Source organism: Carettochelys insculpta, chromosome 14, assembly GCF_033958435.1.
Source record: "Carettochelys insculpta isolate YL-2023 chromosome 14, ASM3395843v1, whole genome shotgun sequence".
Lineage (NCBI taxonomy): Eukaryota > Metazoa > Chordata > Testudines > Carettochelyidae > Carettochelys > Carettochelys insculpta.
In genome coordinates, this window is record NC_134150.1 from 42,720,304 (window position 1) to 42,741,667 (window position 21,364).

Here is a 21,364-nt window from a genome sequence, read left to right on the forward strand (position 1 = left end):
GCCCTCCCGTCCCCGGGGTTCCAGGTCGCTGTCGTCTCCCACGCTGGAGCCAGGCTGGAGAAGCACGTCGGGGACGTGGGCAAGGCGTGCGGTGGGGCCCAGCCACAGCTCCGTTGGCAGGGCTCCCGGGGGAGAGGCTCAGGCACCAGGCTGTCCCTGCCGGAGACCTCGCTCCGGGGCTGGAAATCCGGCCCCACAGCTCAGCGCTTCATGCCACAGGGCCTGCGGCCGTTGTGCCCCCACACCAGAGCAGCTGGGCCGGAGGTGAGCGAGAGCCAGGCTGCAGGCTGGGCCTGTCGGACGTCCTGTCCCTACCAGCCAGGGAACCTGGAGTGTGGCCTGTGACACCATCTAACGCAGCAATGCAGCCAGCAGGCCTGGCTCCGAATTCCAGCCAGCTGGGCCGTCAGCAGCTCCCTGCAGGAGGGAGCAGGTTTGTGCAGCCAGCACCCTCAGGCTGTTCTGCCCGAGCCCGGCTCCCCCATGCCCAGGCTCCCCGGCCAGCAGGGCACGGACTCGGGGGGTGGTGGGGAGAGGCAGTTGGCCAGGACGGCTCTGCAGCGAGGGCAGGGCTGGGTGGCGCCCTGCTGGCCCCTTGTGGTCACAGGGCCGGGCATGGCGCCGGTGGCACTCGCTGCTGAAGTCCCTGCAGGGTCTGAGGAGGGAGCGCAGGCGGCCAAGGGAGCCCTGCTGCAGAGCGTCTGTGGTGTCGTCTCTGGGCTTCAGCTGGTGGCAGGGAGGCTTGGCCCACACTCAGACGCCGCAGGAGCTCCAGCGGGTGGGTGTGGGCAGGCCGTGCAGCTGGCTCTGGGGAGGAGGCAGCAGGGGGCTGGCAGGGACCCAGCCTCCCCCGAGCTTGTGTAAAACCGCAGCCAGGTCGTGCTCCCTGGGGGTCTGTGGGAGGCCTCAGGAAGTGCTGTGGAGATACTGGGCTCGGCCGCTGCGGGAGGGAGCAGGACGGAGACAGAAGCAGGGTCCCCGTGTGAGTTCTGCACGGCTCCAAAGGGCGGCAGCAGGGCCCAGCCGGGGGCGGTGGGGGGGGCTGCGGCCTGCCTGGGCGGGATGGGGGCTGCTGCGGGAAGGAGCACACGTCTGATGCGCCTCCCCCGGCCCAGGTGCTGGAAACGCTGCTGCTGAGCACCCTCCCCTCCTGGCAGGCGTTCTCCTCCCAGCTAGGGAGAACCCCAGCGCCTCACACGCCGTCACCACAGGGGAGGGGGAGCCGAGCCCTGGCCTGCTGGGGGGTGGGCTCTGCCCACCACACGCTGTTTCAGGCTGGGCACAGGGTTCCTGATGCTGGGGGGCTGCGAGCGTGCTGGCATTCTGCCAGGTGCTCTGCGAGGAGTACCCGGACGTGCCCTGCAAGCTGAACGAGGTCGGTGCCAGGCGGGTGCAGGGGCCATTGCAACCCTGCCTGCCCCAGGATGGAGCCACATGGGCCTGTGTCCCCAGGCCGGCGGCTGTCAGTCAGCAAAGGCCCAGTGCCGCTGCTTCACAGCCCCCGGGTAGCCGGTCTGTCCCAGCCCCTCCACGTCTGCTCGTGCCGTGGGGCGGGAACGCGGGCAGCCAGCCCCTCCACGTGTCCGCCAGCGCCTAGCGCCGTGGGGCGGGAACGCGGGCAGCCGGCCCCTCCAACGTGTCCGCCAGCACCTAGCGCCATGGGGCAGGTTTGGGGGTAGGAACATGGGCGAGAGTCTGCTCCCTGGCTTCCAGCCCCACACCGCCCTGGACAAGGGCCCTTCCCACTGGGCCCCGGCGTCAGTGGCTCCCGCCCCTCGACGTGAAGATTAACATGGGGGTGGTGGCCCAGGCCTGCTTGCGGCCTGGCTGCATGAGCCCCTGGAAGTGGCCGCGCAGGGGCAGAAGGGCAGCGTCTCGCAGGCGGTCCTGTGCGCCAACTCGCCCGCCCCCCTGAAGCCCCTGGCCCTGGAGGGGAAGCGCTGAGGCCACAGGGCAGTTTGTGTGCAGCACTCTGCAGCGTCTGCTCTCAGCCCCCTGCTCCATTGTCCCGGTCTCCTGGGTCCCTCCGCCCTGGGCTCTGGGCCCCAGCAGGGAGGGGCTCTCAGCTGGGCCTAGATGCTGTGGGGAAGCTGCCAGCCCTGCTCTCTGCCTAGCGAGTGGCTGGGATCACTTGAGCAGCTGCTACCTCCTTCCCGGCTGGGGCCCCAGCTTCCCCGGCACCCTACGCCCCTTTTCTGCCCAGCTGGACCCCGCAGGACAGGACAGGCCGGGCCAGGTGTGAGCAGAGGAGGAACGAGCAGCTGGCGTGGCTGACGCCTTCCTCCCAGGCCCGGGTGGGGATGCAGGGTGGGCCCGGACCGTGCAGCTCAGCCAGGAGCAGCTGTGGCCCCGGCCCCACGGCAGCGCCTCCAGACCCTGCTCCGGTGAGTTGCGCCCAGCCAGGCAGAGCTGTGCAGCCAGCTAGCGAGGGGCCTGCCCCAGCCTGGCCGCCTGTCGTCCCCTCCGGCTGCATCAGCCCTTCCACCGCGCTGGCCTCATGTGCCCGTCCCTGGGGCCGGCCGGGCCCTCACCAGCTGCGCACCCCTGACCGGTGCATGCAGTGGTTGGCCTGGCTCTGCCCCCCGTAGCTGCCCTCTGGTTGCAGGGCTTCAGCACGGTTCAATAAACAGGGCTTGTGCAATGGCTCGCCCAGGTCGCGGCGCTGCCCCTGCCAGGCCCAGGCGGAGAAGTCGGCCCAGAGAAAAATCACCCCCAGAGCAGCTGCTGCCCCCAGCAACTCCCTCCCGTGGGCCTGGCCGGTCCCCGCAGGTGACAGGTACCCGAACTCCGGAGGAGAAAGCTGGGCCTGTGCTGGGCCCCGTCCCTCTGCTGCAACAGGCCTGGCTGGCTCCTACCCCCACCGAGCACCCCAGGCCGTGGGCCAGGTCTGCTGAGCACAGAGGTCGTAGCCACCAGCACTTTGGGGGCTCCCGCCGCGCTCTGAGCCAGGCCCCTGCTCACCCCCCTGCTGAGGCTGCTCCACGAGTCCTCTGCAGTGCTCAGTCCCCACGGCCGCAGGTCAGTCGCCGCCCCAGCCGGGAGAGGCCTGGGCAGGGCTGAGACTGCAGGGGGTGCAGGCTGCCCCCCTTTGCCCTGCCAGGAGCACCTCCAGCCCCAGGCTCAGCTCAGCAGGGCGGCTCCTTCGCCAGGCAGCGGCTGGGAGAAGGGCTGCTGCTTTGCGGGGAGGGGTCGTGCCCTGGCTGGCCAGAGCAGCTCAGCGCTGCGTCCTGCCGGCCTGCGGGGCCAGGTCCTAGAGGGCCTGATGCAGATGGGGCAAACTTCAAGCGCCCACACGGACGTCCACACCTCGGCGTCTCCCAAGCAGCTGCGCCAGGGACCTGCTCAGCACCCAAAGCAAAGAGCAGGATGGGGCCTCGCTGCTGCGCCTGCACGGCCCTGTGCCCGATGCGGGCTGGCAGGGTTAGGGGGGCTCGGAGCACCTGCAGGGCTGCTCCTGCCCCTGCCGGGGAGCAGCATTCACGCCTGCCAGGATGCAGCAGGGCTGGGCGCCAGTGAGGTCTGCAGCCCTGAGCTCTGCTCCCTCTTCACACTGCACCTGCTGGCTCCAGTGCACAGCCCACGGGAGCCCGGTCTGCCCCCCACACACAGCCACTGCTGGCTGTCCCGGGGGCAGGGCAGCCTGCGCCCACACCCCTTCCTGCAGCACGGCCCCCTCCCCCTTCTTGGGACCCTCTGGGCACCGGCTCTGTCCCCAGGGCAGGAGGAACAAGGCCCCTGCTTGCCCTAGCCTGGCTGGCCTCACCACCAACCCCACCTGGCTCTGGCTAAGCCCAGCTCCGACTCGCCTTAACCTCCTGCAGCAGTGAGTTCCACCAGTCACAGGGGACCATACTTCACCTCCTGTGACTGTCCCTTGGAGCCCCAGGCTGGCTCCTGGCCAGATGGCCATGGGCCCATTGCCTTCTCTGCCCCACGGCAGCGCTTTGTGGATGAGGCGACCGAGGCCAGGCAGAAGACCCCAAGTGAGGCTACAGCAGAGAGCTGCATGGTGGTACCATAGCCACCGCCTCCCCCACAGACCTGCCCCCCTTCCAGCCCCCTCTTCACACTGCAGCCAGAGCAGGGCCACGCAGCAAGCCCAGGAATCTCCTCCCCCCAGCCAGGCCAAGGGCAGGGAAGAGCTACCCTGCCAAGTGAGCACCGCCCCGGCCATGCAGCTGGGTGTGCGGCTGAGCCCACAGCCCCAGCCCCCTCCAGGAACAGCACAGCTGGGAGCTACAGGGTGGGGGGCTTCAGGTTCTCCGGGGCTGCAGCTCCTTCCTCGCTTCTCATTTCACACACTGGACACAGGCGAGAGGAGCCCCTGGGCGCAGCTGTTTATTACCCGACGATCCCTCTGACAGGCAGTCGGAAGCAGGCTTGGGGGAGAGCGGAGGTGTGGGGCAGGACAAGGGCTGGCACAGCCTGGAAGGCGGCAGACAGCGTGGCCCCTCACTGGCAGCATGTCCCTGCGGCTGGTGCATGTCCCCACAGGCCTCAGTGCATGTGAACCTGATCCTGGGCGGGGAGCAGAAAAGTCAGAGGGTGGCCGGCTGCCCATCCCCAGCGGGAAGGTGCCACCCGCCCCCTGGGAATACTGAACCGCCAGGCGGAGGGGGACTCAATGGCCCAGCAGCCCAGAGCACGGCCCCTGCAGCCCAGGGCTCTCCGGAGGGATGCAGCCATGCCAGCCCTGAACTCCTGCTACCTGGGGCCAGTGGTGGTGGGAGACAGGCTGCCAGTGTAACCCACAGGGCAAGTGCTGCAGCTCAGGGGCTGTGGGACAATCACGCCGGGTGAACCCTACGCCCCTGCAGCCAGCTGTGGTGGGAAGGAGCCAGGCCTGCCTGGCAGCCAACAACAAGGGGATGGACAGGCTGCTCTGCCGCCCGCTCCGTGGGGCAGGGCTGGGCCAGCTAAAATCCCTCCAGCAAACGGGGGCGTCAAATCTACCCAGCGCTGCCTGGGCTGAAAGGCCCCGGCTGTCTTCCTTCAGCTTTGGCTGCAGGGCGAGGGCCAGGCCTACGCCACAGGGAAAAAGGACTTGAGGGACCCCACCAGCTCCAGGGATCGATTTCCCTGCCGCGCTCACAGAGGGAGGAAAACGGGACAAACTTGGCCGGTGACTTCCCTCATGCCGCGCGGCTGCCAGGAGCCCCAGGGGCAATGGGGGAGCCGTGATGCTTCCATCTCACATGGCCGCACTAGGCAAACCCTGGGAGATGAACCGCCCGTGTCCATCTTCCAGCAAGCGCAGAGGCTCTGCCCTGGGGCTGCCGGGGCCTGGAGCAGGCTGGGGTCTGCACCAAAGCCAGGCTGTTCAGTGCTGGCCTCAGACAGGGTCACGTTAACACCTGTGACCCTTGGGCCTGGCTAGTCCATATAAATTAAATATAAGCCCCTCCCCCTGGGAAGATGGGCGCTCCCCCAGCCCAGCCGTCACCCTACCTCCACTCTCCCTGAGCCAGAGGGGCGCCAGGGTGGTCCAGCTTGGCCCCAGAGAGACGCACCGTGTCCCCCTCTCCCAGCTCCCCACGCAGGGCAATGCAGGCAGCCCGGGGACGGATTCAAGTAACGTCAGCAGATCCAGTAGTTTTTCACCTCCAGCAGTCAGGGCACAGCAGCTGAGTCGGGAACAGGCAGCCCTGGCACAGCCCAGTCCCCCACGTCGGGATAGGGCAACAGAGCAGCCCTGGCACAGCCCAGCCCCCCACGCCAGGCCAGGAGAACAGGCAGCCCTGGCACAGCCCAGTCCCCCACACCAGGACAGGGGAACAGAGCAGCCCTGGTACAGCCCAGTCCCCCACACCAGGCCAGGAGAACAGGCAGCCCTGGCACAGCCCAGTCCCCCACGTCGGGATAGGGCAACAGAGCAGCCCTGGCACAGCCCAGCCCCCCACACCGGGACAGGGGAACAGAGCAGCCCTGGCACAGCCCAGCCCCCCACGCCGGGCTGGGAGAACGGAGCAGCCCTTGGTCCTAGGGATCGGAACACGTCGCCTGCCCCAACCCTCGGCAGCCTCCAGCTCCTGCACCAATCGGCCTGTGCTGGCGCCAGGCCCCCGACTGGGCGCGTGGGGCAGGGGCTGAGAGGCCAGGTATCATGCCAGGACAGAGGCTTTACACACACAGCACCCGCCCGGGGCAGCTCGAGGGTGGGCGAGTAGGTGCTGCTGCTTCAGCCGCAGGGACCGTGGGGTCAGTGCCCAGCAGCAGCTCCGGGCAGCACGCCGGCAACGGCACAGCCAGAACGAGATCACCTGGGGGCAGCAGCAGCGCCCAGAGAATGCAGGGGGCTGGGCTCTGGTCCGGGGCTGCCCTCGCCTGGCCAGGAGGCTGCAAACTAAGCAGGTGCAGAGGCCCCCCAGGAGTCCTGCACTCTGCTCAGAGCCCTCCGCACGCTCAGCAGCAGCAGCTGTCAGGGCTGAGCGCCCCGCGAGCTGCCCCTCCCAGTTACAGGAGGGGACCCGGAGCCCGGCCTCGCCCTTGGGCAGCCTCCTCCCCCTCCTGGAGCCCATGTGCCACGGGGAGGCTGGAGGACGCCCGACATGCAGGCAGCCAAGACTGGCTTGTAAGGAGCATCACAACAGGACCAAGCAGTTCCCATGGGCACCTGGGTCCAACCCCACCAGCAGCCTGGTCTCCTGGGGCTCCGCAGGGGTCAGCCTTTGCACGGCCCAACCCTTTGCACAGAACGTGCCCCTCACAGCAGGCAGGGCAAGGGAAGGGGGCAACGTATGGTCTGTTCTCTTCATGTCAGGGCCCCTCGGCCCCACCTAGAGTCTCCGGCAGACGGGCGTCACTGCATCTCCCAGCCGAGGAGGCGCGCCAGGGCCCAGCCGCTCAGCAGGCGGGTGCGAAGCCCCATTACTGCACCACGGCTCCTCTGGGCAAGGACTCCACGTAGGACAGCGCGCTCTGCAGGGAGGTCAGGCAGTAACCCTCCTCGCCGATCAGGTACCTGGCACGGAAACGAGATCAGAGCGCTGTGGGCGCCACGCAATCAGCCTCAGCAGCACGCGGCACTGCCGAGACAGCCCCAGCCCACCCCGGCGTGGGCACCACCCCCTAGTCCTGCAGACCCGGGGCTAATCCCTGTCCGCAGGCAGCTCTGAGCAGCTCTCCCAAGGGCCAGCCCAGCACCAACCGCCTTTACAGAGGCCCGGCACAGCCAAGCCATCGAGAAGCAGCGAATTGTCCGAGGCCACCGCAGAACTGAAGCTGCCCTCTCTTTCCCAGACGCTGGCCTCCACCCTCCCCAGTCGGCAAGCGCTCTGGTTTACCAGCCAAGGGGCGGATACGCTCACCACCGGGTTCTGTTTCAAAAGGATATGACTCAAAGTGACTCTGAAATTGAGAACCTACGGAAAGGCCTCAACTCATCTCTTACAACCCCCTGCATTCAATGCAGCGAGAAGCAGCACAAGTCTGCTGCCAGGTTGTAACGAGACTCCAAGCACTCAACAGGCGAAACTCCCTGGCTACGCTCTCGGAACCTGACTCTGGGGAGGGCCACACCAGCCTCGCCCGCAGGTGCAGAGAGGGCGTTGCCTTTGTTGCAGTTTATTCAACCCATTCAGCTCCGTGACTAGTTTGTTCAAAGTTAAGGAACCTGCTGGGACTGAAGAAGCAGGACAGGTTGTTTTCCTCTTTCCTTCTCTGAACGAAAACTACGTGAGAGGACGGGATCGACTAGTTCTATTGTTCTGGAAGATGTCGCAACCAGAAACAATCAGTGCACTTTACCAGCTACCGAGGGGACTTCCTTGGTGTAACAAAGCAGTTCGGTTGAAGTGCAAATGTGTTTTCACCAGCTTTGTAAACAACTTGTCTTGTGTCTCCAGAAATGTTACGATCATTGTATTTCATTGGTCTTTGTAATTAAAACACTGGTTTTGTGCATTACAATTGAATTTGAATTTCTATCCAAATAGAACTTGGCACGAATCACGAAATATTAATGAGCCAGTAAATCAGAGAGGTGTCACTCGCCATTTTCTAGCAATGAAAAATTAAAGGTTCAGAATTTCACTAAACACAAGTTCGGCTACACAACCACTCCAACATTCACAGATCGAGCGTGTCCTTCCGGCCAGCAAAGAGCAGCACTGAGTTTAGCACAAAGGCTGTATTCAGGTGCAAATCACCATGTTTTAATGGTTACCAGCCTATGAAAAGCAACCTCCCTGTAGGAGAATAACTACCAGTTGTGATGGAGTCGGGGGAGTGCACGTGTGAGACTCAGGCTGGATGTGTGAGACAAGCAGAGCAGCTCCCAGCGGCTAAGGATGACCTGGGGCTATAACCTAGGCTGGCAGGTAACACCTCTGCCCTGAACAAAGAGGAGGGAGGAGCCGAGCTGGTTTTTGAATCGGGGGCGGCAGTTAGAAGCTTGGAGGGGAGAGGGAGCTGGAAGGCAGCCAGCCGGGCGAGGGGGGAAGCTACGCCCCAGAGGGGCACCCCTCGGGCTCCTCCCCCCAGGGCAGGTTGGAAGGACTGTCTCTGACTGCTGTACTGACGCTTCTGTGAGAAACTGGGCATCTGTCACCTAATAAACCTCCTGTTGTACCTGCTGAGTGAGAGTCACTCCTGCCAGCGGCCGGGGTGCAGTGCAGGGGGACCCCTGCACCCCATCACACCAGTACAGATGCAAAATGTGATTAAAGCCAGTGAGATCCATCAATTGTCCCTGCTAGCAAACACCGAGTCCCTGAGTGCTCCCTGCCAAAGGGCCCATCCTTTACCCACCCACAGGGGATCCTGCAAGTCAGGGGGGTTGAAACTGATGGGAACCCTCCATTCCAAATGGCTCACTGGGGGCACACTGCTGGAATGGTCCCAAGGAGCCATCGTTCAGCCACCTTTGGGTGCAGCCCTGCCCGGGGCCTGTACCCAGGTCCTTCTGCTCTGTGTCCTCTGAGCCACCGCTTACCCCTGCCGTGGAGAGGGCCTGCTCTGTCTAGCTCCCTTCTGCACACAACAAGCCCGAAGACCTGGGGGGCCTGGCGAGAGCATTGGTGGAACCAAATCCCCTCTCTCTGCAGTCCCTGCCATGCAAGGCCCCAGCCTGAGGAGATGGGCTTAGTCCCTTTGCATTAGACAGGAGCTAACGATCCCAAGGGCAGACGGCTCAGTGGGAACAAGCAAGAGCTGCTGCAGCTGCAGTTGGGCGCCGAGCCTGGAACCCCGCCCGTGCGGAGCCAGAGCCTGCAGCCTCCTGCCTGGTCCCCGGCCAGCGGGATGTGTGATGGAAAGAGGCTGACACACTGGAAGCTCCACCCACTGCCTTGCTTTCCCAGCTGCCAGCCCCCCTCCCCGCTCCCTGCACGCCAGAAAAACCCTATCAGCTCTTGGGGCTCAGGTTCCCCGCGCTGCCCACCAAGGACCCGGCCTGACTGGATGGAGGGCGTGTGTCAGCTGGCCCTGGAGGGGAGGTCCCCAAGGGGGGCACTGTGTCCCTGCCAGCACTGCCCTGCTGGGGAGCTCTGGGCTGGCTGTGGACAGGAAGGGGGCAGTGGCTCGCTGTGGCCCAAACCATCCCAGACTGGCCCCCTGCCTGCCCAGCTCTGAGCCAGCCCTTCCCCTGCGGTGGCCAGCTCGCCCACTCAGGGCCTCGGGCCGCTAGGCAGGGGCACGGCGCAGCCGGGGTTTTAATCCAGGAACGGCGGCACATGGCCCCAGCCGTGTCAAAGGGGCGAGCCGGGGGGAGGATTCCCGTCCTACCCTTCGTGGATGAACTCCTCCAGTGCCGCACACTCTGCTGCCAGCTGGGGGAGATTGCTCCTCAGCACCACATAGGACAGGATGGGCAGGAGGTCGTCGGCGCCACTGCAGGGGGCACGGCCCAGCTCAGCACGGACTGGTTCTGCCGGGTCCTTCTCCGGCGGGCAGAGGCTTTGCTGCGCTGCCCTGCGCCACGCACCCGAGGCAGATCCCACGCCCACAACCCGCTGCCATGGGGCTGGGGACGCCCCAGGAGCGGCTCCGCGAATCTCCAGCCTGCCTGGGTAACGGGCAGCAGCTCTGCCCTGCTCGCCCCCGGCTCGTTACACGGGGCAGACTGCGCCCCCGCTCCACGTCACACCTGGGCACGGCCTTCCACTGGGGCACACTAGGCCCGGGCACTCCGTGGCAAAGGGGGCGGAATAACGCTCTACTGGGGCTCCTTCGAGGTGGGGCACCTGCCTGCCAGCCAGGCGGGACTGGGCTCACTGCCCCCCGCTCCCGGGCGGAGGCACTGGGGGGCCTGGGACTGCCTGCCGCAGGGCGGGGATGCACCACATCGAGGGGCCGCAGCAGAGCACACCAGGGAAGTGTGCACCGACTCCCCTGCTCAGACCGGCCGGCCCAGGGGAGGGCTCAGTGCCCCCGTAACAGCCCCCTGCAGCCCTGGGCTGGAGCAAAGCCACGCCGGGCGCACCCACAGCCGGGGGCAGCAGCCAGTCTCAGAGCTGGCAGGGCTGCAGCGCCCTGGGGGGAGGAGGCCCCAGGCCCATTGCACAGTGACAGGCTCCCAGCTCTGAGCACACGCTGCCACTCGCACAGTCTCTGGCTTTCCCCACACCAGGCAGCCCAGCCCAGCCCAGCCCCGGCACCTCGCTCTAATGCCTTTGACAGGTCCAGCTCCCTCCTGCTGCTGGCCCCAGCCGGCTGGGATGCGGCTCCCTGCTCCCGCCGGCTGGCAACGTGCTAGTTGCCATTCCCGGTGCAGACGGAACCCCCGACTGGGCTCGGCGGGAGGCGCTGTCGGAAGCAATCTGCCAAGGCACCCGGCTGACCGCCAGCAGCCAACTCAGGGAGCAGCCCCGGTGACTGGAGGGAACCCCTGCCTCTATGGGGCCCAGAACCAGCTCCAGCTCTGCAGCAAGGGGGCAGCCCCCCAGCTGCTCCCCGGGGGCGAGGGGTGTTTAACAACTCTGCTATAACCCCGCAAGCTCCTCAGGTGTGGGGGTCACACAGAGCTCTGCCCTCCAACTCCTCTCTACCGGAGCCAGTGCTGCCCTGCCCCAGACCGCCCCCGCTGCCGCCAGCGCTCCGCCAGCGTGTACTCACATGGCCGCTGCCGGGGGCGGGCGCCGGCTCTCCAGGGCAGAGCAGTACTCCTCGGCGCACTCACAGGTGACACGGAGGGCGCGCACTGCAAGACACAAGCCACCCGCGGTAGTGACACATGCACAGGACACTGGCCAATGCCGCGAGGCCCGTTCTGCACCAGGGCCAAGCAGCTCCCTGGCTCGTGCTGGAGCTCAGAGCAGACCTAGGACCCAGGGATCCGGTCACCCATTGCATCTGCACCAGGGACACAGAACCAGCAGCTCGCACCTCGCTCTCTCCCCTGCCCAGCTAAGAGTGCCCCGAGGCACAGGCGTAGAGCAGCGGGATGGGAAGGCTAAGTGATGTGCCCAAGGCCCCACAGGGAGTCTGTGGCAGAGCACGGAAGTAAACCTGAGTCTACCCAGGGCCACACTGATATCCAAATCACAGGGCCACACGTCCTGCCTCTCTGGCACCCCAGTGACAACTCCAGCCATTCCTGCCCACGCTGCCAGGGAAGGAGTCCATGGGTTTCTGGAAGGGCAGTTTTGCAGGAGCAGCTGCTGCTGTGTGACTGCCCAGCTCTCCCAGATAGCAGTGTGAGACCCCCAGTCGGTTAGAGTCGGGAACTGGGCTCCCACATGCCATCCCTGATAGCCACCCTGGGCCGGTCAGCCTTGCACTGAGGCTAGTGCGACCCTCTGACAGGAGGCAGGCACCAACACCAGTGGGGGCTGCAGAATGGGGGGACAGTGAGGGAAGGGTTAAAGCTGCCGGTTCCCCCATCTGGCAGGTTGACCAGACACACTACTGGCCAGTCCCTGGCGAGCAGAGGGCACGCTGGGAGCCTGGCCTGGAGGGCCGTCCCCGGAGAAGGGAGACCAGAGAGGGGGACTGAGCAGAGCTTTGCAGCCCAGAGCCACACTCCGGTTCTCCAGCCGCCTCGGGGAGAGGCTCTGATGGCTGAGCAGTGACGGGGCAGGACGGGACCAGTCGCACAGAGCAAGGACAGGCGGGCAAGATGAGGCCAGGAGATCTTTGCTCCCAAGACGGGCCACAGGAGCCTGCATCACCGGGCTGCAAGCAGGCTCCGACCATGGCCCCGCCTCCCCAGGGAGGAGGGCACAGTCCTTCTCTAGCGCTTCCTTTGCGGACGGCTCTCCCGGCAACCCCCTCTGCCCCCAGGGCTGAGTCCCACCAGCCCAGACACAGGCAGGGGAAACTGAGGCACGCTAGGGCCATGACTCTGCCCAAGGTCCCAGAGCAACCAGTGGCAGAGCAGAGTCTGGGGCTCCCCTGCTCTCACTAGGCCACTCCTGACCACTCTATAAAACCCAACCCAAGGAGCCTGGTTCCCCAGAGACAGAGCCGGCCTCACCGATGCAGTCCAGCTTCTTCTGCGGGCAGCGCTCCAGCAGGATCAGCCCCAGCTCCTGCACAGCCCGGCCGTACGGGTTGGGCCCTGCCGCGGGGGCCTGGCTGTGCTGGGGGAGGAGGTCAGCGGAGACACCGATTTCCGAGGGGGGCAGGTTCCTGTGGTGCTCCATGCTCCTGGCCAGGGCCACCTCCCGGGCCTGGTAGACCCTCCTGCAGAGGGCAGAGGGCTGGGGGTGTGGAAGGCGCTCAGCTCCCACCCAGGTGCCCTAGTTGGGGGCTAAGGCAGGTGCCTCCTGGCCTCGGGGCTGGTTCTACCAGGGGGCCTCCCCAAGCCGTCACTGTCTCCACTGGGGCCGGCCAGCCATCGCTCCCCTCACAGGAGCCGGGGTTAAGGGGTGCTCTGAACTCTGCCCAGCCAAAGGCTGCCCTGGGCCCCACCAGGAGGCTGCCAGATGCCCCCAGTGCAGCCAGCGAGGGGAGTCAGCAGCCGCCTGCCCCGTAACATGGCCCCACGCGCCGTGCAAGGGGACGCGCAGAAGGTGCCAGCCTCCGGCTCCCCGCAGCGACAGGCTGGCCCCGCCGGCACTGCCATGAACCACGCACAAGCCTGCACCGCCAGTCTGGAGAACGGGGCTCTGCACGGCAGCTGGCGGGCGCAGGCACAGCCCTGGGCCTCAGCCCCCCGCCTTACACCCTGCACCTCTGCCACCCCAGGGCCCCCGCCGGCCGAACTGGGGCACCAGGAGAGCTGCGGTACCTGTACAGGGCCAGCAGGGGAGCCCAGAGCGGGGAGAAAAAGGCTTCCTCAATGCACGCCAGGCACTGGTCCTTGGAGGAGGCTGAGCTGAGGCCCTCGAAGGCCAGCAGGGTGAGGGAGAGCAGCCTGTCTGGGGGAGGGTACAGACAGTACAGAGCTCAGGGAGGGCTGCCGGGGAGGAGTCAGCACATGGGCTCTGGGCAGCAGGCAGGGCCAGGCCCCCGGGGGAGGGAGCACCCGGCAGTGCCGGGGAAGAGGCCAGCCAGGGACCAGCGAGTGCCCACCCCTGCCTGGAGGCGCTGGCCGCAAAGGGGGGCCCTGCCCTGCTGCGGCGCTGCCCTGGGAAGTAGGGACAGGCGTGGGGGTTGCAGGCGAGCGAGGAGGCGACGCTGGGGCCTCCAGCCTGACAGGCCGTTGGCAGCGGCTCGCAGGGCCCCGCCGCTTGCAGAGCGGCTCCGACTGCCTCACACCTGGGGCCTCCTCCAAGCCCCACAGCAAGGAGCACAGTGAGCTCTGCCCCACGGCTGGCCCCCGCTGCCCTCCATGAGCTGCCTGGCTGAGAGTCAGATGGCACCAACCGGCTGCCCTGGGGCACATTTCAAAACCCTCGCTCCTCCCAGGCTCTGGCCGTCCAAGCTGCCACGAGCCGGGAGCAGGGCAGACTGTTGCGTGGTGGGGCAGGGTGGGGCTGCCTCCCCTCCCCAGACGGGGCAGCGCTGGGCGCCGGGGAGGCTGCCTCTCCCCCCACCCCCGCACTGGGGGGCCTGGGCACAGCGGCAGCTTGGGGTGCGCTGGCAGAGAGGCATGCTGGGTAAGTGGGGTGCTCTGGGCCTGCTCTCAGGGTAGCCGCACGGCTGTGGCTCTACTCCCCGCCCAGCCAAAGCCCGGGAGGGAGCTCGTTGCGCTGCCGGGGTGCTTTGCGGGGGCCTCTCCGGCCCTCACCCATCGAGTTGTGAATGTCCTTCACGATGGCTTTCAGCTGCTCCCGCAGACAGGCCCTTGTCTCAGGGGCGGCCAGGGGCTCCGGTGGGGGGCAGCTCTCCGGCACTGCCAGGAACAGCTCCAGGTCCTCGAAGGAGCTCTCCTTGGTGGCCAGGCAGGCGGCCGCCGGCTCCTCCTGCAGGCTGGACTGTGGCCCCAGGTCCCTGCCGCGCTGCTCGTCGCTCAGGGGCGTGGTGGAGAGCCTGTGCTGGAAGCTCAGGGCGTCGCTCTCCTGCACGGAGGCCATGCAGTGCAGGCTCTGGGAGGGCCTCAGTCGCCGGCCCCCAGGGCCTGGGCTCAGCAGTCCCTCCGCATCCAGCGAGAGGGACAGGCCCCTGGCGGCCCTGGACGCAGGGCTGAGGTCAGCGAGGGTCTGGCTCACGACCGGGTAGAGCCGGCTGTAGATCGCGTGCTGGAGCTTCCTCAGCAGCTGGCAAATGGGGTGCTTGGGGGAGCTGAAGGCAGAGGGCAGGTCCAGGGACCCGAGCTCAGCCTGGGGCACGCTGGAGGCCACCCCAAGCGTCTGGGAACCCCAGCCACCAGGAACAGCACAGGCCCAGAGCCACACGGCACCACGCCGGGGCTGCGGCCCAGACCCGCACGGCTGGACTCAGCACCGTGCTCTGGTTAGGGGCCCAGTCGGGATCTCACCAGGCACAGGCCGGAGTTCGGCGGCCAGACATGCTGCGTCCCTGCCAAGCCCCACGGGAACCCCTCCCCCAGCACCCTCTGGGCAGCCGCCCCCTCTGCCAGGGCTGGGAGAGCCAGGGAGCAGCTCAGCTGGACCCAGCCCCAGCCCCACCTGCATTCTGAGCCCCCGGCCCAGGGTCACCTCTCCTGCTAGGGGCTACCTGAGGAGCTGGCAGATGAGGCCAGACACCAGAGAGAGATCTGTCGGGTTCGTCTTCAGCTTGGCTTTCCAGAGCTTCGGCCACTCCTGCGCCGGGCGGGGGGAGAACCATAGCAGAGAGCGGCTGAGGGTGCGGCTCCCCCTTGGCAAGCCCTGGACAAGGCCACCACAAAAGATAGCCCCCCCCCCACCTCCAAGGGCTCCCAACGCCCCCAGCAGCAGAGACCAGAATGCCTGCGTCAGGGCCGGGCTCCTCCCGTGACCCCCAGCAACCCCAGGGCAGAGGGCAGCAGGCTGGGGAGGGAACATCTCCCGGCCTTCAGGCTGCAGCCAGCTCCTGAGCTCTGTGCAGGAGGAAGGAACCAGCGCGAGTCGCCCCCCACTCACGTGATCCTGCTCGTACTCCAGGATGGCAGCATAGAGAGCCCTCCGCTCCTGCTCCTCCGGCGTCAGAGCAACGCTGCTGCAGAACCTTCTGCCCAAGAGAGATCACAGGCAATGTGAGACCCCCGCTGCTAGAGACAGGGCCTTCGGGACCAGCAGGAGGCCAGGCTGCAGGGCACCGACTCCAGCTGTTGCCTCGAGAGCCCAGCCACCCCGTGGCTGCAGGAGGCACGGAGCTGTCATCTGCATGGGACCTGGCACCGGGCTGCTCACGCTCTGAGCTGCGTTTCCCCGCCTGGGCTGCGAGGCTGCCGCCCTCTCGGAGGGGAGGTGGAAGGAGCACAGGGAGCTGGGGCTGGGCACACGGCCAGCTCGGTGCGGACGAGGTTTGACTCTGGCTGGCGGGCGGGACGTGGCCAGCCTGAGGCTTATGACATGCATGGAGGCCACACACGACCGTCTATCAGCTCTGCTCGTTGCATGGCCGAGCAGCCCCGGCACTGGATGGGAACCCGCGCAAGGCAGGGCTGGACACGTCTGCTCGGCCGCTGGCGAGGAGGGACACGGAGGCGAGTCCCTCGGACGCTCGCGCCTCTCCCGGAGCCCAGCCCACACTGGTGGCAGCTCAGATGGGAGAGCATGCTGGGTAACAACATGCAAATGAGCCCAGCCCTAATCGCTCCCTCCAGGGCTGGCCAAGGGGAACCAGAGGGGGCACGGTGGTTTCCATTCCACACCCACCTGAGCTCTCCTGCCACTGCCAGGTCTCCCGCCCCGGAAGGGCCCACCCCAAGCCCTGGCCTTGCTCACCTGTTGGCAGCTTCCTGCAGCCGCAGCCTGCGCTCCTCCATCTTCCTCTGCAGCTGGGTGCGCCCGAGTTAAGGCTCCACAGCCGCATCTCCACCCCGCAGCTGGCTTCAGCGGCAACGAAAGCCAACAGTGCCCAGTGCACAGCACAGGGCTGGCCCACACGCAGCCCCGGGCAGAGCCTGGGCCTCACAGGGCAGCGCTGGGGCCCCCCAGTGCCACAGCACAGCCCTGCACCACAGCCACCTCCCAGCGACAGGCCAAGGGGCCCAGCAGCCCCCCCGACTGATGCCCCCGCTGCTGAAGAGGGAAGCCTGAGACGTTGCCCTCCCAGCTCCCTGCCCCCGGGGGCCCAAGCTGGGCCTGGCCAGGAGGGGTTTCGAAGCAGGCACCCGGGAGCAGGCCAGGGGAGGCACCACGCTGATGAAATGCCAATGGGGTTGGCGCTGCTGGGTTTAGGTCTAAGAGGTGCCGTCTCCTGGGCCCTTCCCCTGGGGCTCAGCCCAGGCAGCACCCCTGCACCAGGGGAATTTCTCCTCCGCCAGCCCCCAGCCCACTGACCCAACTCTTCCTGGGCCAGGGGGCGAGCCCAGCCCCTCAGCAAGCAGCACACTGGGTCCGTGCACTGCCAGCCCCTTGGGAACCGTACACGCCCCCCGGCAGGGCGGGAAGGATACTGTCTCCTCCCGGGCCTTGGCCACCACCAGGTTCTCCATCATCTGCCGCTGGAGTGACAGCGTCTGCAAAGCAGAGCCAGGCCCCGTCGGCACTGCACGTCTGCTGCCCAACGGGCCGCACTCTGCAGGGTGCTGGGGCAGAGCGTATGGGCCGGGCACCCCATGTGCCCCGACAGGGACTGGCTGCCCCAGGAGCGCCCAAGCCTTCCCACACGCCCCCGATGCCGCTCGGGGACAGCCGGGCACTGCCAGGCTCTGGCTGGGCAGGCAAACAGGAGCGCCCGGTGGGGCCCAGCCGGCTGGTCCCTCGCAGCAGCTCGAGAGCCAAGCTTACATGCGTGGCACTACCCAGAACGCCTGGGGGCAGCCGCCGCACGCTTTCCGAAGCAGGCTCCGGGGGTGGGGGGGGGCCCTCCCATTTTCGTCCCCTCTGTGTGTCTGGGTTCCCCAGCCCTTGAGCTCCTTCCACCCCCTTTCAGCACTCTGGTACCAAGGGACCCCAGGCTCTCATGGCGCTCAGATAAGCAGGAGTGGCCCCCAGCTGTGCTCTCACCCACCCTGGCCCTGCAGCGCAGGGAGTGACACAGGGCTCTCCCCACGTCCCAGCCGACAGAGACTGGTACCCCTGCCAGAGACCTCGGTCCCCCCACATTCAGCACAGCCAGGCTGGGCGCCAGCCTCCAGACTCCCTTCCCGCCCACCACAGGGGTTCCCACTTGCCAGAGAAGTCTTCTGCACAGCCTGGCTGGGGTTCAGCCGGGCCACCCGCGCCTCGTAAGTAGCTCTCAGCTTCTGGTTCTGCAGCGCTGCCTCCTCCAGGGGGGTGAGCTCCCTGCGAGGACAGGAGAGCTGTCCGTTACTCGGGAGGAAGGGCCCTCCGGCGTGGGCGCCAGCCCTGCTCCTGCTCAGCCCAGAGGAAGAGCGAGGCAATCCCAGGTCTCTGCACCCACGTGGTGACCCAGCCTGGATGGACCCACAGGCCACCCACCTCTCCCCTTCGGAGCCGGGCAGGGAGGCACCAACACTGGGAGTCTCCTTGCTCTCAGCTAGCAAGGAGGAAACTGCTCCCCTGGCAGGAGAGGCACCTGAGGTCCTGCCCCTTGGCCTCCCAGCCAGGCAGCTGGGGTCACACGGCCCAGCATGGGCAGGGTGGCAGGTACCACGGACTGACCATGCTGGAAGCCGGAGCCTTGGCCACGGGCTGATATCCAAGGAGGCAGCTGGAAGCCCAGCACCCAGACCCTTCCTGGATCTCAGCAGGCAGCATGTGGCCCCCTTGGCCCAGGAATGGCCGTGTGGGCCTGTAGTGCCACCAACAGCTGCCCCAAGCCGCTGTGCAGCCAGTGGAGAGGAGGGAGCCTCCCCGTGTGCCAACCTGGCTCTAGAGCATGTGGTCCCATGGGAGGTTCTTCACTCCCTACCCTGCAGCGCTCAGGGGCTGGGGAGACTCCCTGCCGCAGGCCCAGCCACGTCTCACTCACCTCTTGGTGCCCTGGGCCTTGGCCATCTGCAGCTGCTGGAAGAGCTCCGGGGGCGGGAAGGGCGACAGCTTCCCACCCTCATCCGAGCAGGCTCTGCGGTGCCTGGAGATGGGGGCAGGACTGGGGCCACTCTCAGGGGCCGCCGACTTCCCCTTCCCTAGGACTGGGGGAAGAGGAGGGTGCAAGCACGCACGCGGCTTGGAAGATGCACGCAGAGACGCCCGGTGTTGCTGAGTGCCCGGGGGCAGCCGGGCCGGGCGAGCCGGTTCCCGCTCCTCCCAGCACCCCAGACTGCTCCCGGGGGTTCCAGCACTCAGCCAGCAGCACTGCACTGCCTCAGGGAGCCAGCCTCAGTCTCCCCTCCCCTGCTGCAGAGGAGAATCAGTGACTCCCTCCCGCCAACCCAGGTACAGCTCAGCCTCCTCCTGCTGCCCCTCCCCGCCCCGGCAGAGCTACCCCCCTCCCTGGGGCTCCTGGCAGGCCAGCCCGGGCCGCTGCACTCATGCTCCATCCACTGCCCATGCGGCGTGTCTGCTGCAGGGAGCCCAGTGGCTGCTCCCTTGTGGAGCTCAGCCTCACAGGCCACGTCTCGACTTCACCCGGCAGCTGGGGGCCACTCACCGAGCACGGCCACACTGGACCTGGCGCGCTCCAAGCACTGCTCTGCCAGCTTCAGCATCTTTAGGGTGTCGGGCATCACGGCCTCGCTCCCACCTGGCATGGGCAATGGGGTTTGCACGGTGAGCCCCGACAGAAGCAGAGAGCAATGGGCAGGATGGAGTTAGACCCTCTCAGGCCTCCAGCCGGCACCGTCTTTGCTTTCCAGAGGGCTGCTGTGTGCTACAGCCCAATGGGCAGGGCCAGCTTGTCCTCTGCCCCACTGTCCCGATCCTGCTGAAGCGCAGGGCCCTGTCTCAAGGCGCAGAGTGATCCCTGAGCACTGCAGCCTGCCCTGCCTCTGAGGATGCTCCATACGGGTTACCCGTCTCCCCACAGGACGTAGGATGTCCATGGGCTCTTTGCTGGGGGTCAGGACGTGTCTGTTCAGCCCCAAGCACCTTCAGCTTAAGGCCTGCGAGGGCAGGAGGGACTTGGAACATCACATGTCAACCCCTCCAATTTACCTGGGCCCTAGGAGCAGATGCGCCTCAGACCTACAGTCCTGCGCCAGAAAGGAGGCGGCGGAGAGGTGACCAGCAGGGGCTGAAGAACACCAGCTGCACACGAACTGCCAGGCCGCGGTTCCTGGTGCAGGACGTGCGTAGTGCATGGCTTACACACCCCAGCGTGCAAGCGGCACGCCTGGCGGTTAGAGCTGAGAAGTCTTTGCCAGACACTGCCGGCTGCTGGCTGCTTCAGCAGTAGCAGTTCCCTTCCACCACGGGAGGCCCCCGCGTGTACTTGGGCAGACGGTAACCCCCCAAGGCCAGTCCCTGCACACCGTCCGCTGCCTGTGGCTCCCAACGCCTGCCCCCGCCGGCTGGCTGCAGGGACGAGGGCACTGGCTCACTTCTCCAGGCACTGAACCACCCAAACAACTCCGAAAATACAGAGCAGAGTCAGAATCCTGGGTGGGCCACCGAGCCCCACCCCAGCTGGGGCAGAATTGCTGGTGGGGGCCCTCAGCGTTACAGCCTTTCATCTCTGCTGTGTCCCCCCAGACATCAGGAGTCCTTCCTGAAACGCTGGGCCTGGGAGGTGCACAGGCAGTGACCCACACTGAGCCAGGGGGAGAAAACACCACGTCAGCCAGATCGGAGGCTGTTTCGTACCTTTCACTGCTGTGGCTTCCTCCAGCAAGGCCTGGGAAATGTAGCTGATGCTCTTCAGGTACTCTAAGTAGGCCTCCTGCCGGCACAGACAGGGAGGGCTCAGGAGCAGCTCATTCTACTGACTTCACCTTCACCAAGACCCAGCCACTCACCCAGCCACCCAGAAATCAGAGCCACGCACCCTGCTGCAGCTGAAAGGCCAGGGCGCTGGCGGACACCCGGCGGAGGAGGCGGTTACGCTATACACCTCACTCCGGCAGGGCGCTGAGCAGTGTCTCCAATATGAGGGGGAAGGAGTCAGTGCCCCCAGGATCCAGGGCCTCCTGGGGGCCAGGGGCTGGCAGCGGGCACCAGGGGAGGCTGACAGGTGGCCCCTGCAGCAGCACCGCTGGGGGCCCTGGGCAGGCAGTGCTGGGGCGTCTCCCTGGGGGCGCTGGGACTGGCCGCTGGGGTTCACCACGGCGCTATCCCGTCTCCTGGAGGGAGCGCCCCAGGGCGGGCGGGGACACGGCGCGGCTCTGCCCCGCGGCGGGCCCAGGGCCCAGGAGCCCGGGGCCTGCCCCTCCACCCAGGGCAGCTGCCCACGGCGCTGCGCCCAGGCGGCTGGGGCCCCCGCTGCAGTGCCGCCCGCCCCGCCCCGGCCCGGCCCACGGGACCAGCCGGACGCAGCCAGCCACGCCTCCAGCCCGGACACGGCCGTGTGCCAGCAGCGCCCCAGGGCACCGGCCACTGCCCCGCCTGCGCCCCACGCGGGACACACGGGGGGGACCCTCCCCGTCCCGCTCACCCGCGGCCGGTTCCCGGTGTCCAGCTCGATCGCCCCGGCCGCCAGCTTCATGGCGCTTTGCAGCGGCTTGGCCGCCCCGTCCCCGCCGGCGGCCATGGCAGACCGGGGCCGAGCCGAGCCGAGCCGGGCCGGGCCGGGCCCCGCCGCAAGCAGCGACCATGCTGCTACTGCGCATGCTCTGCGACGCCTCCCGGCCGGCCGGGCTGGGGCCGAGCAGTGCCGAGGGGGGAGCCGCCTGCCTTGGCCCCCCGGGATGATGTGTGGGGCGCCTGGGCGCGGGCAGCACCCCGGGCTGGGCTGGGGCTGGGGTTACCCTTCCCCCAGGGGTGCTGGGTCTGGGGGCGCAGGGGGCAGCACCCCGGGCTGGGGCTGGGGTTACCCTTCCCCCAGGGGGGCTGGGGCTGGGGGCGCAGGGGGCAGCACCCCGGGCTGGGCGGGGCTGGGGTTACCCTTCCCC

The 21,364-nt window shown here is 67.2% G+C and overlaps 1 protein-coding gene across 5 annotated transcripts; it reads right to left on the minus strand.

Moving 5' to 3' along the window:
- Window positions 1-4,321: 4,321 nt before the first annotated feature.
- On the minus strand, window positions 4,322-21,051 carry VPS9D1 (VPS9 domain containing 1). Of its 5 annotated transcripts, XR_012647458.1 has the most exons (16): window positions 20,908-21,051; window positions 20,121-20,196; window positions 18,970-19,062; window positions 18,349-18,511; window positions 17,588-17,699; window positions 16,868-16,930; window positions 16,194-16,246; window positions 15,387-15,474; window positions 15,001-15,086; window positions 14,111-14,604; window positions 13,169-13,298; window positions 12,413-12,621; window positions 11,053-11,137; window positions 9,724-9,828; window positions 6,777-6,961; window positions 4,322-5,645 (listed from the first exon to the last, which is right to left on the minus strand). XR_012647458.1 is itself a non-coding variant. In XM_075008616.1 (15 exons), exons 1-15 carry the CDS (start codon window positions 21,001-21,003, stop codon window positions 6,868-6,870), a joined length of 1,947 nt encoding a protein of 648 aa, XP_074864717.1. In that variant the 5' UTR covers window positions 21,004-21,051; the 3' UTR covers window positions 4,322-6,867. The 5 variants fall into 5 exon arrangements, 2 of the variants coding, with proteins under 2 accessions (XP_074864717.1, XP_074864718.1); XM_075008616.1 differs by having other exon boundaries at window positions 4,322-6,961; XM_075008617.1 differs by lacking the exon at window positions 9,724-9,828 and having other exon boundaries at window positions 4,322-6,961.
- Between the last annotated feature and the right edge of the window lie 313 nt (window positions 21,052-21,364).

Coding starts and splice junctions, on each gene's coding strand:
- VPS9D1 (XM_075008616.1), bottom strand. CDS start 21,003: ATGGCCGCCGGCGGGGACGGGGCGGCCAAGCCGCTGCAAAGCGCCATG. Junction 16,247..16,867: donor CCAAGGCCCGGGAGGAGACA/GTATCCTTCCCG, acceptor GGGCGCACCCAG/CTGCAGAGGAAGATGGAGGA. Junction 15,087..15,386: donor TGGAGTACGAGCAGGATCAC/GTGAGTGGGGGG, acceptor CGCCCGGCGCAG/GAGTGGCCGAAGCTCTGGAA.